Source organism: Ranitomeya imitator, chromosome 3 (assembly GCF_032444005.1).
Source record: "Ranitomeya imitator isolate aRanImi1 chromosome 3, aRanImi1.pri, whole genome shotgun sequence".
Classification (NCBI taxonomy): domain Eukaryota; kingdom Metazoa; phylum Chordata; class Amphibia; order Anura; family Dendrobatidae; genus Ranitomeya; species Ranitomeya imitator.
The window spans coordinates 472,428,207-472,445,049 of NC_091284.1; the positions used below are offsets into that span (position 1 = coordinate 472,428,207).

At 43.7% G+C, this 16,843-nt stretch overlaps 1 protein-coding gene across 2 annotated transcripts in view; it reads left to right on the forward strand.

Annotated features, from left to right (window-relative positions):
* Nucleotides 1-16,843, forward strand: part of CAMKK1 (calcium/calmodulin dependent protein kinase kinase 1) — a 641,465-nt gene that overhangs the window by 413,369 nt on the left and 211,253 nt on the right. For both annotated transcript variants that reach the window (XM_069757479.1, XM_069757478.1), the window contains exon 9: nt 1,476-1,564. In XM_069757479.1, coding sequence (XP_069613580.1) covers nt 1,476-1,564 — 89 coding nt within the window. The remainder of the gene's footprint in view (nt 1-1,475; nt 1,565-16,843) is intronic.

A 16,843-nucleotide genomic window follows, 5' to 3' on the forward strand; every position in this document is an offset into this window, starting at 1 on the left:
CAATACACTGCCAATCTCTGCAGGTACTTCAGTATCAAGAAGTCGCTCTCATCTGGTGTAGAAGGCAGTCTGTACTGTGAAGAGGCACCACTACACTGCCAATCTCTGCAGGTACTTCAGTATCAAGAAGTCACTCTCACCTGGTGTAGAAGGCAGTCTGTACTGTGAAGAGGCACCACTAAACTGCCAATATCTGCAGTCACTTCAGTACCAAGAAGTCACTCTCACCTGGTGTAGAAGGCAGTCTGTACTGTGAAGAGGCACCACTACACTGCCAATCTCTGCAGGTACTTCAGTATCAAGAAGTCACTCTCACCTGGTGTAGAAGGCAGTCTGTACTGTGAAGAGGCACCACTACACTGCCAATCTCTGCAGGTACTTCAGTACCAAGAAGTCACTCTCATCTGTTGTAGAAGGCAGTCTGTACTGTGAAGAGGCACCACTACACTGCCAATCTCTGCAGGTACTTCAGTATCAAGAAGTCGCTCTCATCTGGTGTGGAAGGCAGTTTGTACTGTGAAGAGGCACTACTACACTGCCAATCTCTGCAGGTACTTCAGTATAAAGAAGTCGCTCTCATCTGGTGTGGAAGGCAAGTCTTTATTGTGAAGAGGCACCACTACACTGCCAATATCTGCAGGCACTACAGTACCAAGAAGTCACTCTCACCTGGTGTAGAAGGCAGTCTGTACTGTGAAGAGGCACCACTACACTGCCAATCTCTGCAGGTACTTCAGTATCAAGAAGTCACTCTCACCTGGTGTCAAAGGCAGTCTGTACTGTGAAGAGGCACCACTACACTGCCAATCTCTGCAGGCACTACAGTACCAAGAAGTCACTCTCACCTGGTGTGGAAGGCAGTCTGTATTGTGAAGAGGCACCACTACACTGCCAATCTCTGCAGGCACTACAGTACCAAGAAGTCACTCACACCTGGTGGGGAAGGCAGTCTGTACTGTGAAGAGGCACCACTATACTGCCAATCTCTGCAGGTACTTCAGTACCAAGAAGTCACTCTCACCTGGTGTCAAAGGCAGTCTGTGCTGTGAAGAGGCACCACTATACTGCCAATCTCTGCAGGCACTACAGTACTCCAGGTGATTTACAAGTGACATGTCTATTTGGATCCAGATCTAGAAGATTCCACCAATCTCGCATGCTGCAGACTGGCAGAGTCAGTAACATATGTTGAATGTGGTTTTTGATTTCAGTTGCCCATTCAACACGTTATATCGGGAAAAATATAACCCAAAGCCTTGGAAATTTGAGAGACCACTGTAATGCCATTTGTGGACTCATTATACTCTCTAAAGTTGTAATAATATTGAACATTTGTAAACTGTCCATCTGGCTTCTTTTGAAATTAGATGTAACCTTCCCTGACATTACTATCTCCTTCACTGTTTTAGGGCCGCAAATATTTATTCAGCCCACAAACTTCATGTAAATTTTACTAAAAGGTTTTATTTTCTTAGGCCAGTCATGGAGGTGCCAAGTGACCATCCGTTCTCAGAAGAGCAAGCTTGGGTTTACTTCAGAGACATTGTGCTGGGCATTGAATACTGTGAGTACTGATGTTTTCAAATAAATGGATATTTTCCTGCACTTTGCTTTTAGCACTTTAGTAAGCAGGGGACATTTTCACTAGCTACTTATTAATTATTCATTCTTCGAGCTTTTGGTGTTTTAAAGTTGTTTATTTGTCACTTGCTACATCAAGATGGTCGCCTGGAATGGTTCATTTGTGTCATGAGCTGTGTTTTGCAGAGGCATGGTTGCTACACGATACCATACAGTGCAGAGGCCTATTTCACATCTGTTGAAAGCCAGAATATGGCAAAAAACAGTGATCAGAGTTTGAGCCAAGTGTCAGTTTACGGTGATCCGATGCTTTCAGATGAGAGAATCGTATCACAGGTGCAGAGAAGACGGAAGAAAACCTAATTTCTCCATTTTCTCTAGTGACATCCACAGTCTGATGTTTTACATGCATCTATAGGCTTGAAGGGTGAGCGTGAACCAATTTGCAGAGCCATTAAAAGCATGAGAAAAAAAGTGCAGATCTACGTGGTATAACATTAGTCCAAGTGCTATCCAATAAAACATCGGATAGCGCTTTTCCATTGTATACGCTCATGTGAGCCAGCTCTAAGACCGGGGTATTTTGAGGAATCTAAAGTTGAAAACACATTTTAGTTTCACGTGTTTCTTTTCTTCTTGTTGTTTCCATTTCTGTTACTTTGTGCTTTTGCTGCCTTCAGGCTGAATCTGCAATGTACACGTTCCAAAAAGTGGATGGTGTGCCCAAACTTATTGATCAATTTTATGTGTGTGTATGTATACAGCTCTGGCAAAAATTAAGAGACCACCTCAAAATCTTCAGTTTGTCTGATTTTTCTCTTCGTATGTATATTTTTGAGGAAAATGTAAATTGTTCTTTTATTCTATAAACTTCTGACAACATCTCTCCAAATTTACAAGCAATAAATTGTGTATTTTTTTTCTGAAAAGGAGAAATGGTCAAAATTAAAAACAAAACCGTGCTTTCAGACCTCAAATAATGCAAAGAAAACAAGTTTATAATCATTTAGAAACTACAATACTAATGTTTTAACTCAGGAAGAGTTCAGAAATCAATATTTTGTGGAATAACCAGTCTTTCACACTGCTTCTGGCGCAAAAATGTAAGCAGTTCCTCTTTGTTTGATGGTTTAAGACTGTCTATCATCCTCTTGATTACATTCCAGAGGTTTTCAATGAGGTTCGGGCTGCTCATGACAGGGTTTTGATGCGGTGGTCTCTTAATTTTTGCCAGAGCTGTATGTATGCGAGTGTGTGTGTGTATGTATATATAGATAGATAGATTGGATATATATATATATATATATATATATATATATATATACATACACACACACAGTACGCATCAAAGCTGTGAATTAACACATGTGGAATTATATACTTAACAGAAAAGTGTGAAACAACTGAAAATAAGTCTTATGTTCTAGGTTCTTCAAAGTAGCCACCTTTTGCTTTGATGCCTGCTTTGCACACTCTTGGCATTCTCTTGATGAGCTTCAAGAAGTAGTCACCGGAAATGGTCTTCCAACAATCTTGAACGAGTTCCCAGAGATGCTTAGCACTTGTTGGCCCTTTTGCCTTCACTCTGCGGTCCAGCTCACCCCTAACCATCTCGATTGGGTTCATGGTTGGTGACACTGGAGGCCAGGTCATCTGGCGTAGCGCCTCATCACTCTCCTTCTTGGTCAAATAGCCCTTACACAGCCTGGAGGTGTGTTTGGGGCCATTGTCCTGTTGAAAACTAAATGATGGTCCAACTAAACGCAAACCAGATGGAATAGCATGTTGCTGCAAGATGCTGTAATAGCCATGCTGGTTCAGTATGCCTTCAATTTTGAATAAATCCCCAACAGTGTCACCAGCAAAGCACCCCACACCATCACACCTCCTCTTCCATGCTTCACGGTGGAAACCAGGCATGTAGAGTCCATCCATTCACATTTTCTGCGTCGCACAAAGACACGGTGGTTGGAACCAAAGATCTCAAATTTGGACTCATCAGACCAAAGCACAGATTTCCACTGGTCTAATGTCCATTCCTTGTGTTCTTTAGCCAAAACAAGTCTCTTCTGCTTGTTGTCTGTCCTTAGCAGTGGTTTCCTAGCGCTATTTTATCATGAAGGCCTGCTGCACAAAGTCTCCTCTTAACAGTTGTTGTAGAGATGTGTCTGCTGCTAGAACTCTGTGTGGCATTGACCTGGTCTCTAATCTGAGCTGCTGTTAACCTGCGACTTCTGAGGCTGGTGACTCGGATATACTTATCCTCAGAAGCAGAGGTGACTTTTGGTCTTCCTTTCCTGGGGCGGTCCTCATGTAAGCCAGTTTCTTTGTAGCGCTTGATGGTTTCTGCCACTGCACTTGGGGACCCTTTCAAAGTTTTCCCAATTTTTCGGACTGACCTTCATTTCTTAAAGTAATGATGGCCACTCATTTTTCTATACTTAGCTGCTTTTTTCTTGCCATAATACAAATTCTTACAGTCTATTCAGTAGGACTATCAGCTGTGTATCCACCAGACTTCTGCGCAACACAACTGATGGTCCCAATCCCATTTATAAGGTAAGAAATCCCACTTATTAACCCCTTCCTGACCTGTGACTCCACGTACACGTCATGAAAGTCGGTGCCAATCCGACCTGTGACGCCGACCTGTGACCGCAATCTGCCCCCTCCACCGACTGACAGCGGCGATCTGCTGCCGCTGTCAGTCTTTCCTCCTCTCCGTTCTGTGCTCCGCTGCCCTCCTCTCCTGTTGTGAATTCTGTGGCAGAGCTCCCTCCTGTGGTCACAAGTGGTACTTCGGCTGATTCTCTCTGTGAGCTTCCGTTGGTGGAGGAGAGTGGTACTGCGGCTTCTGAGTTTCCTTCCTCAGGTGATGTGGTGAAGTCGTTAGGTGCTGCTCTATTTAACTCCACCTAGTGCTTTGATCCTGGCTTCCAGTCAATGTTCTAGTTTTGGACCTGTCTCCTCCTGGATCGTTCCTGTGGCCTGCTGCTCTGCATAGCTAAGTTCCGCTTTTGCTATTTTGTTTGCTGTTTTTTCTGTCCAGCATTGCTTATTTGTTTTTTTCTTGCTTGCTGGAAGCTCTGGGACGCAGAGGGTGTACCTCCGTGCCGTTAGTTCGGTACGGAGGGTCTTTTTGCCCCCTTTGCGTGGTTGTTTGTAGGGTTTTGTGTTGACCGCAAAGTTACCTTTCCTATCCTCGCTCTGTTCAGAAAGTCGGGCCTCACTTTGCTAAATCTATTTCATCTCTACGTTTGTCTTTTCATCTTAACTCACAGTCATTATATGTGGGGGTTTCCTTTTCCTTTGGGGTATTTCTCTGAGGCAAGGTAGGCTTATTTTCTATCTTCAGGCTAGCTAGTTTCTCAGGCTGTGCCGAGTTGCATAGGGAGCGTTAGGCGCATCCACGGCTGCCTCTAGTGTGTGGTTGGAGAGGATTAGGGATTGCGGTCAGCAGAGTTCCGACGTCTCAGAGCTCGTTCTATATTTTTGGGTTATTGTCAGGTCACTGTATGTGCTCTGACTTCTATGTCCATTGTGGTACTGAATTACCAGATCGTAACAGTACTGGAAGCCAAAATGCTAATGATTCTCAATAGAGGGAAAAAAGAAGTTCTGAGACCATTTTTTTTTCTCTGCACTGTGTTTTGCCTTTTTTTTCCCCTAGACATTTGGGTGGTTCAGGACACAGGTGTAGCGATGGACATTAAAGGTCTGTCTTCATGTGTGGATCAGCTCACGGCAAGAGTACAAAATATTCAAGACTTTGTGGTTCAGAATTCTATGTTAGAACCAAGAATTCCTATTCCTGATTTGTTTTTTGGAGATAGAACTAATTTTCTGAGTTTCAAAAATAATTGTAAACTATTTCTGGCTTTGAAACCTCGCTCCTCTGGTGACCCAGTTCAACAAGTTAGGATCATTATTTCTTTTTTACGTGGCGACCCTCAGGACTGGGCATTTTCTCTTGCGTCAGGAGATCCTGCATTAAGTAATATCGATGCGTTTTTCCTGGCGCTCGGATTGCTGTACAATGAACCTAATTCAGTGGATCAGGCAGAGAAAAATTTGCTGGCTCTGTGTCAGGGTCAGGATGAGATAGAGGTATATTGTCAGAAATTTAGAAAGTGGTCCGTACTCACTCAATGGAATGAAGGTGCGCTCGCAGCTATTTTCAGAAAGGGTATCTCTGAAGCCCTTAAGGATGTCATGGTGGGATTTCCTATGCCTGCTGGTCTGAATGAGTCTATGTCTCTGGCCATTCAGATCGGTCGACGCTTGCGTGAGCGTAAATCTGTGCACCATTTGCCGGTATTACCTGAGCATAAACCTGAGCCTATGCAGTGCGATAGGACTTTGACCAGAGTTGAACGGCAAAAACACAGATGTCTGAATGGGCTGTGTTTCTACTGTGGTGATTCCACTCATGCTATCTCTGATTGTCCTAAGCGCACTAAGCGGTTCGCTAGGTCTGCCACCATTGGTACGGTACAGTCAAAATTTCTTTTGTCCGTTACCTTGATCTGCTCTTTGTCATCTTATTCTGTCATGGCATTTGTGGATTCAGGCGCTGCCCTGAATTTGATGGACTTGGAGTATGCTAGGCGTTGTGGGTTTTTCTTGGAGCCCTTGCAGTGTCCTATTCCATTGAGAGGAATTGATGCTACGCCTTTGGCCAAGAATAAGCCTCAGTACTGGACCCAGCTGACCATGTGCATGGCTCCTGCACATCAGGAGGTTATTCGCTTTCTGGTGTTGCATAATCTGCATGATGTGGTCGTGTTGGGGTTGCCATGGCTACAAGTCCATAATCCAGTATTAGATTGGAAATCCATGTCTGTTTCCAGCTGTGGTTGTCAGGGGGTACATGGTGATGTCCCAGTTCTGTCTATTTCGTCATCCACCCCTTCTGAGGTTCCAGAGTTCTTGTCTGATTACCGGGATGTATTTGATGAGCCCAAGTCTGATACCCTACCTCCGCATAGGGATTGTGATTGTGCTATCGATTTGATTCCTGGTAGTAAATTCCCAAAGGGTCGACTGTTTAATTTGTCTGTGCCTGAGCACGCCGCTATGCGGAGTTACGTGAAGGAGTCCTTGGAGAAAGGGCATATTCGCCCGTCATCGTCGCCATTAGGAGCAGGGTTCTTTTTTGTGGCCAAGAAGGATGGTTCGCTGAGACCTTGTATAGATTACCGCCTTCTTAATAAGATCACGGTTAAATTTCAGTACCCCTTGCCGTTGTTATCTGATTTGTTTGCTCGGATTAAGGGGGCTAGTTGGTTCACCAAGATAGATCTTCATGGTGCGTATAATCTTGTGCATATTAAGCGAGGCGATGAATGGAAAACTGCATTTAATATGCCCGAGGGCCATTTTGAGTATCTATTAATGCCATTCGGACTTGCCAATGCTCCATCGGTGTTTCAGTCCTTTATGCATGACATCTTCCGAGAGTACCTGGATAAATTCCTGATTGTGTACTTGGATGACATTTTGATCTTCTCGGATGATTGGGAGTCTCATGTGAAGCAGGTCAGAACGGTGTTTCAGGTCCTGCATGCTAATTCTTTGTTTGTGAAGGGATCAAAGTGTCTCTTTGGTGTTCAGAAGGTTTCCTTTTTGGGGTTCATCTTTTCCCCTTCTACTATCGAGATGGACCCTGTTAAGGTCCAAGCCATCCATGATTGGACTCAGCCGACATCTCTGAAAAGTCTGCAAAAGTTCCTGGGCTTTGCTAATTTTTATCGTCGCTTCATCTGCAATTTTTCTAGTATTGCTAAACCATTGACCGATTTGACCAAGAAGGGTGCTGATGTGGTCAATTGGTCTTCTGCTGCTGTGGAAGCTTTTCAAGAGTTAAAGCGTCGTTTTTCTTCTGCCCCTGTGTTGTGTCAACCAGATGTTTCGCTTCCGTTCCAGGTCGAGGTTGATGCTTCTGAAATTGGAGCGGGGGCTGTTTTGTCGCAGAGAAGTTCTGATTGCTCGGTGATGAAACCATGCGCCTTCTTTTCCAGGAAGTTTTCGCCTGCTGAGCGAAATTATGATGTTGGCAATCGAGAGTTGCTGGCCATGAAGTGGGCATTCGAGGAGTGGCGTCTTTGGCTTGAAGGAGCTAAGCATCGCGTGGTGGTCTTGACTGATCATAAGAACTTGACTTATCTCGAGTCTGCCAAGCGGTTGAATCCTAGACAGGCTCGTTGGTCGCTGTTTTTTGCCCGTTTTGACTTTGTGATTTCGTACCTTCCGGGCTCTAAAAATGTGAAGGCGGATGCTCTGTCTAGGAGTTTTGTGCCCGACTCTCCGGGTTTATCTGAGCCGGCGGGTATTCTCAAAGAGGGAGTAATTGTGTCTGCCATCTCCCCTGATTTGCGGCGGGTGCTGCAAAAATTTCAGGCTAATAAACCTGATCGTTGCCCAGCGGAGAAACTGTTTGTCCCTGATAGGTGGACGAATAAAGTTATCTCTGAGGTTCATTGTTCGGTGTTGGCTGGTCATCCTGGAATCTTTGGTACCAGAGAGTTAGTGGCTAGATCCTTTTGGTGGCCATCTCTGTCGCGGGATGTGCGTTCTTTTGTGCAGTCCTGTGGGATTTGTGCTCGGGCTAAGCCCTGCTGTTCTCGTGCCAGTGGGTTGCTTTTGCCCTTGCCGGTCCCGAAGAGGCCTTGGACACATATCTCTATGGATTTTATTTCAGATCTTCCCGTCTCTCAAAAAATGTCAGTCATTTCGGTGGTTTGTGATCGCTTCTCTAAGATGGTCCATTTGGTACCCTTGTCTAAATTACCTTCCTCCTCTGATTTGGTGCCATTGTTCTTCCAGCATGTGGTTCGTTTACATGGCATTCCAGAGAATATCGTTTCTGACAGAGGTTCCCAGTTTGTTTCGAGGTTTTGGCGAGTCTTTTGTGCTAGGATGGGCATTAACTTGTCTTTTTCCTCGGCTTTCCATCCTCAGACTAATGGCCAGACCGAACGAACCAATCAGACCTTGGAAACATATCTGAGATGCTTTGTTTCTGCTGATCAGGATGACTGGGTGTCCTTTTTGCCTTTGGCTGAGTTCGCCCTTAATAATCGGGCCAGCTCGGCTACCTTGGTTTCGCCGTTTTTCTGCAAATCTGGGTTCCATCCTCGTTTCTCTTCAGGGCAGGTTGAGTCTTCGGACTGTCCTGGTGTGGATACTGTGGTGGACAGGTTGCAGCAGATTTGGACTCATGTAGTGGACAATTTGACCTTGTCCCAGGAGAAGGCTCAACGTTTCGCTAATCGCAGACGCTGTGTGGGTCCCCGACTTCGTGTTGGGGATTTGGTTTGGTTATCTTCTCGTCATATTCCTATGAAGGTTTCCTCTCCTAAGTTTAAACCTCGTTTCATTGGTCCGTATAGGATTTCTGAGGTTCTTAATCCTGTGTCTTTTCGTCTGACCCTTCCAGATTCTTTTTCCATTCATAACGTATTCCATAGGTCATTGTTGCGGAGATACGTGGCACCTGTGGTTCCATCTGTTGATCCTCCTGCCCCGGTTTTGGTGGGGGTGGAGTTGGAGTTTATTGTGGAGAAGATTTTGGATTCTCGTGTTTCAAGACAGAAACTCCAGTATCTGGTTAAGTGGAAGGGTTATGCTCAGGAAGATAATTCCTGGGTCTTTGCCTCTGATGTCCATGCTCCCGATCTTGTTCGTGCCTTTCATATGGCTCATCCTGGTCGTCCTGAGGGCTCTGGTGAGGGTTCGGTGACCCCTCCTCAAGGGGGGGTACTGTTGTGAATTCTGTGGCAGAGCTCCCTCCTGTGGTCACAAGTGGTACTTCGGCTGATTCTCTCTGTGAGCTTCCGTTGGTGGAGGAGAGTGGTACTGCGGCTTCTGAGTTTCCTTCCTCAGGTGATGTGGTGAAGTCGTTAGGTGCTGCTCTATTTAACTCCACCTAGTGCTTTGATCCTGGCTTCCAGTCAATGTTCTAGTTTTGGACCTGTCTCCTCCTGGATCGTTCCTGTGGCCTGCTGCTCTGCATAGCTAAGTTCCGCTTTTGCTATTTTGTTTGCTGTTTTTTCTGTCCAGCATTGCTTATTTGTTTTTTTCTTGCTTGCTGGAAGCTCTGGGACGCAGAGGGTGTACCTCCGTGCCGTTAGTTCGGTGCGGAGGGTCTTTTTGCCCCCTTTGCGTGGTTGTTTGTAGGGTTTTGTGTTGACCGCAAAGTTACCTTTCCTATCCTCGCTCTGTTCAGAAAGTCGGGCCTCACTTTGCTAAATCTATTTCATCTCTACGTTTGTCTTTTCATCTTAACTCACAGTCATTATATGTGGGGGTTTCCTTTTCCTTTGGGGTATTTCTCTGAGGCAAGGTAGGCTTATTTTCTATCTTCAGGCTAGCTAGTTTCTCAGGCTGTGCCGAGTTGCATAGGGAGCGTTAGGCGCATCCACGGCTGCCTCTAGTGTGTGGTTGGAGAGGATTAGGGATTGCGGTCAGCAGAGTTCCGACGTCTCAGAGCTCGTTCTATATTTTTGGGTTATTGTCAGGTCACTGTATGTGCTCTGACTTCTATGTCCATTGTGGTACTGAATTACCAGATCGTAACAGTACTGGAAGCCAAAATGCTAATGATTCTCAATAGAGGGAAAAAAGAAGTTCTGAGACCATTTTTTTTTCTCTGCACTGTGTTTTGCCTTTTTTTTCCCCTAGACATTTGGGTGGTTCAGGACACAGGTGTAGCGATGGACATTAAAGGTCTGTCTTCATGTGTGGATCAGCTCACGGCAAGAGTACAAAATATTCAAGACTTTGTGGTTCAGAATTCTATGTTAGAACCAAGAATTCCTATTCCTGATTTGTTTTTTGGAGATAGAACTAATTTTCTGAGTTTCAAAAATAATTGTAAACTATTTCTGGCTTTGAAACCTCGCTCCTCTGGTGACCCAGTTCAACAAGTTAGGATCATTATTTCTTTTTTACGTGGCGACCCTCAGGACTGGGCATTTTCTCTTGCGTCAGGAGATCCTGCATTAAGTAATATCGAGGCTAGCTAGTTTCTCAGGCTGTGCCGAGTTGCATAGGGAGCGTTAGGCGCAATCCACGGCTGCCTCTAGTGTGTGGTTGGAGAGGATTAGGGATTGCGGTCAGCAGAGTTTCCACGTCTCAGAGCTCGTTCTATATTTTTGGGTTATTGTCAGGTCACTGTATGTGCTCTGACTTCTATGTCCATTGTGTTACTGAATTACCAGATCGTAACACTCTCCCCTCCTCTCCCCTCTGTCCGTTCCGGCGCCCATCCGCCTGTCCGATCCCACCCCCCGTACCTTTGGAGTCCTGGGGTCCCTCCCGGTGTCTGTTCGGCATCTAAGATGGGCACCGCCATCTTCCAAAATGGCGGGCGCATGCGCAGTGCGCCCGCCGAATCTGCTGGTGGGCAGATTCATTACAGGTGCATTTTGATCACTGTGATAGGTTATATCACAGTGATCAAAATAAAAAAAATAGTAAATAAACCCCCCTTATCACCCCCATAGGTAGGGAAAATAATGAAATAAATGAAATATATTTATTTTTATTTTTCCCCTAGGGTTAGGGCTAGGGTTCGGGTTAGGGGTTGGGTTGCAATTAGGTTTAGGGTTAGAATTAGAGTTAGGGTTGCAGTTAGGGTTAGAATTAGGCTATGTGTACACGGTGCAAATTTGGCTCTGGATCCGCAGCGGATTGGCTGATGCGGATTCATGGCAGTTTTCCAGCATGTTTACAGTACCATATAAACCTATAGAAAGCCAAATCCGCTGTGCCCATGTTGTGGAAAATACCGTACGGAAACGCTGCATTGTATTTTCCGCAGCATGTCAATTCTTTGTGCGGATTCCTCAGTGTTTTACACCTGTTCCTCAATAGGAATCCACAGGTGAAATCTGCACAAAAAACTCTGGAAATCCACGGTAAATCCACGAGTAAAACGCAGTGCGTTTTACCTGCAGATTTTTCAAAAACGATGTGGAAAAATCCTCACACGAATCCGCAATGTGGGCACATAGTCTTAGGGTTAGGGCTGGAAGTAGAGTTAGGATTGGAATTAGGGTCAGGGTTGGAATAAGGGTTAAGATTAAGGTTAGGGGTGAGTTGAGGTTAGGGATAGGCTTGTGGTTAAGGTTATGGTTAGGGTTGGGATAAGGGTTGGTTGTGTGTTGGGGTTAGGGTTGGGATTAGGGTTATGGGTGTGTTGTGGTTAGGGGTGTGTTGGGGTTAGGGTTGTGATTACGGTTATGGTTAGAGTTGGCATTAGGGTTATGAGTGTTTTGGGGTTAGTGTTGGAGTTAGTATTGAGGGATTTCCACTGTTTAGGCACATCAGGGGGTCTCCAATCACGACATGGCGCCACCATTGATTCCAGCCAATCTTGCATTCAAAAAGTCAAATGGTGCTCCCTCCCTTCCGAGCCCCGACGTGCGCCCAAACAGTGGTTTACCCCCACATGTGAGGTATCGGTGTACTCAGGAGAAATTGCCCAACACATTTTAAGATCCATTTTATCCTGTAGCCCATGAGAAAATGAAAAAATTGAGGCTAAAGGAATTTTTTTGTGAAAAAAAAATACTTTTTCATTATTACGGATCAATTTGTGAAGCACCTTGGGGGTTGAAAGTGCTCACTATGCATCTAGATAAGTTCCTTGGGGGGGTCTAGTTTCCAAAATAGGGTCACTTGTGGGGGAGCTCCAATCTTTAGGCACACAGGGGCTCTCCAAATGCGACATGGTGTATGCTAAAGATTGGAGCCAATTTTTCATTCAAAAAGTTAAATGGCGCTCCTTCCCTTCCGAGCCCTGCCGTGCGCCCAAACAGTGATTCTTCCCCACATATGGGGTATCGGCGTACTCAGGACAAATTGTACAACAACTTTCGGAGTCCAGTTCATCCTTTTACCCTTGAGAAAATAAAAAAATTGTTGCTAAAAGTTCATTTTTGTAACTAATAAGTTAAATGTTCAGTTTTTCCTTCCATGTTGCTTCTGCTGCAGTGAAACACCTGAAGGGTTAATAAACTTCTTGAATGTGGTTTTGAGCACCTTGAGGGGTGCAGTTTTTAGAATGGTGTCACTTTTGGATATTTTCAGCCATATTGACCCCTCAAACTGACTTCAAATGTGAGGTGGTCCCTAAAAAAAATTGTTTTGTATATTTTGTTGCAAAAATGAGAAATCGCTGGTCAAATTTTAACCCTTATAACTTCCTAGCAAAAAAAAAAATTGTTTCCAAAATTATGCTGATGTAAAGTAGACATGTGAGAAATGTTATTTACTAACTATTTTGTGTCACATAACTCTCTGGTTTAACAGAATAAAAATTCAAAATTTAAAAATTGCTAAATTTTCAAAATATTCGCCAAATTTCCATTTTTTTCACAAATAAACACAAAAATTATCGACCTAAATTTACCACTAACATGAAGCTCAATATGTCACGAAAAAACAGTCTCAGAACCGCTAGGATCCGCTTAAGCGTTCCTGAGTTATTACCTCATAAAGGGACACTGGTCAGAATTGCAAAAAATGGCCAGGTCATTAAGGTCAAAATAGGCTGGGTCATGAAGAGGTTAATCCTGTGAGGGCACACCTGTGAAGTGAAAACCATTCCCGGTGACTACCTCTTGAAGCTCATCAAGAGAATGCCAAAAGTGTGCAAAGCAGTCATCAAAGCAAAAGGTGGCTACTTTGAAGAACCTAGAATATAAGACATAATTTCAGTTGTTTAACACTTTTTTGTTAAGTATATAATTCCACTTGTGTTATTTCATAGTTTTGATGCCTTCAGTGTGAATGTACAATTTTCATAGTCGTGAAAATACAGAAAAATCTTTAAATGAGAAAGTGTGTCCAAACTTTTGGTCTGTACTGTATATATATATATATATATATATATATACACAGACACACAGACACACACACACACACACACACACATACATATATATACATATACACATACATACATACTTACACTGATACTGCTGCGACCACAGTCATCCATAGATGGGCAAATGTTTTAGAATATTTTGACTTCCTCAAACCTTGTAGCAACAAGACTAGCACTGGATCATTGTGAAATTGAATGATTGTCTTTTTTGTAATCACTGGGTCCTGATGGACATTTTGACTCACACTATTTGTGAGTGGCTCAAGGTTTTGCGATCAAATCATTTACTGTATACTTTACCACTACAGTAGGAAATGGTAATATTTTGCTATTTTACTATGGTATAGCCATGATTTTTATTCAGTTTTTCAATGTAGGGCTAAGCCTGATGTTTTTACGTGTTGTCAATTCCCTGCTGTAGCCTGCCTTGATGTATGTAACTCTGTGTGTTAATATATGCATGTTTGTGTTGAACAATTAGATTGTAATAAACCAACATACAAGTACTTGTGTGCTGGAAGCACCAAACTGTTTAGCATTTTAAATGATAAATTCTTAACCTTGGCCCCTTTAGCTGTTCACACTCATCTGATCCTATGGTAATGCAATATTGACTTGTAACTTCCGCCATGCTGTATGTATTGCCCAATGAATGGACTCTGAACTCGCCTTCAGTGCCTAACATGCTCTTTCCTGCTAATGTGGCAAATTATCAAATTATCAGGATTTCCAGACTATTTGTTTCCAGATTATAGAATTTAACTGCATCAGGAGACTGGGACTGCACTCGCTTCCCTGTAGTGTCTATCACCCCTCCTGGAATAAGACATTATCAGGGGTGGTGCAGTAATCACTTACTACAGTTTATTTTATATTCACCCTCTGAAGATGTCCTGGATCTATGGCGTTGGTAGAAGCTGTGGGAGAAGTGACTGCAGCACTGGGACTCTGCTTCTTTCCCCATCGCAGCTTCTTACTGTGAAATGAGATGTCATCAGGGGGCAGTGATAGAAGCAATGTGAGTGACAGCAGTGCTGCCTCACAGCTTCTATCACCACCCTTAAAAATATCATAAGCAGGGGGCAGATATAGAAGCAGGGTGAGTGACACCATTGCCACCCACTGATGACGATTTGTATGAGGGTGGTGATAAAAGCTGCGGGGCAATTCTGGTGTCACTCACCCTGCTTCAATCTCCTCCCCCTGACGACCTCTTGTTTCACCGTTAGAAGCTGCAGCGGACTGAAGCAGTGATAAAAACTGTGGGGTAGTGAGTGACACCTCAGCCTACTGATGATGTTTTGTTTGAGATTCTTTTCAAGCAAAACATTACAGGAAGTGAAGTTAACAAAAATAGATGTTGGGATTAGTTACATACGGAGAAGTACCGTATATGGTATTGTTTATTATCGCGAACTGCAAAAGTGCTAACTTCATAAAATAAACATGATTTTGTTAGTACAATTATACATAACGTAACATATTAAACAAAGATGCGGACCTAAGTAAAGGTAGGATCCACAATAAGTGCCCCAGGAATGAGATGTTCCCCATTGAAAAAGCTTACGCAAAACGTGCGTCTGTGGTTGGCCCCTGGGAATCCCTTGGTCAGTGCACCGGCACCTTACATTATGGGTAAGTGTACGTAACTGTAATAACTAAGGCAAAGGTATGCATGTCTATCTTATGCCTCCTTTCCACACACAAGGTTTACAACAATAGCAATATCTCTCAGCCCAAGCACTTTATATCTACTATAGATATGGTTTTGCCTATCAGAGTGGCTAAACTTTAATATTTGCACAGTGAGAGTATATGTTTTCATTGTTTTCTAATACCATATACATTCATGGCCAAAAGTATTCACACCCCTGCAATTCTGTCAGATAATACTTTGTTTCTTCCTGAAAATGATTGCAAACACAAATTATTTGGTATTATTATCTTCATTTAATTTGTCTTAAATGAAAAAAACACAAAAAGAATTGTCCTGAAGCCAAATTGGATATAATTTCACACCAAACATAAAAAAGGGGGTAGACAAAAGTATTGGCACTGTTCGAAAAATCATGTGAAGCTTCTCTAATTTGTGTAATAAACAGCACCTGTAACTTACCTGTGGCACCTAACAGGTGTTGGCAATAACTAAATCACACTTGCAGCCAGTTGACATGGATTAAAGTTGACTCAACCTGTGTCCTTGTGTGTACCACATTGAGCATGGAGAAAAGAAAGAACACCAAAGAACGGTCTGAGGACTTGAGAAACCAAATTGTGAGGAAGCATGAGCAATCTCAAGGCTACAAGTCCATCTCCAAAGACCTGAATGTTCCTGTGTCTACCGTGCGCAGTGTCATCAAGAAGTTTAAAGCCTATGGCACTGTGGCTAACCTCCGTAGATGTGGACGGAAAAGAAAAATTGACAAGAGATTTCAACGCAAGATTGTGCGGATGTTGGATAAAGAACCCCGACTAACATCCCAACAAGTTCAAGCTGCCCTGCAGTCTGAGGGTACAACAGTGTCAACCCATACTATCCGTCGGCATCTGAATGAAAAGGGACTGTATGGTAGGAGACCCAGGAAGACCCCACTTCTTACTCCGAGACATAAAAAAGCCAGGCTGGAGTTTGCCAAAACTTACCTGAAAAAGCCTAAAATGTTTTGGAAGAATGTTCTCTGGTCAGATGAGACAATAGTAGAGCTTTTTGGGCAAAGGCATCAACATAGAGTTTACAGGAGAAAAAAAGAGGCATTCAAAAAAAAGAACACGGTCCCTACAGTCAAACATGGCGGAGGTTCCCTGATGTTTTGGGGTTGCTTTGCTGCCTCTGGCACTGGACTGCTTGACCGTGTGCATGGCATTATGAAGTCTGAAGACTACCAACAAATTTTGCAGCATAATGTAGGGCCCAGTGTGAGAAAGCTGGGTCTCCCTCAGAGGTCATGCGTCTTCCAGCAGGACAATGACCCAAAACACACTTCAAAAAGCACTAGAAAATGGTTTGAGAGAAGGCACTGGAGACTTCTAACGTGGCCAGCAATGAGTCCATACCTGAATCCCATAAAACACCTGTGGAGAGATCTAAAAATGGCAGTTTGGAGAAGGCACCCTTCAAATATCAGGGACCTAGAGCAGTTTGCCAAAGAAGAATGGTCTAAAATTCCAGCAGAGCATTGTAAGAAACTCATTGATGGTTACCGGAAGAGGTTGGTCGCAGTTATTTTGGCTAAAGGTTGTGCAACCAAGTATTAGGCTGAGGGTGCCAATACTTTTGTCTGGCCCATTTTGGGAGTTTTGTGTGAAATGATCAATGTTTTGCTTTTTGCTTCATTCTCTTTTGTGTTTTTTTCATTTAAGACAAATTAA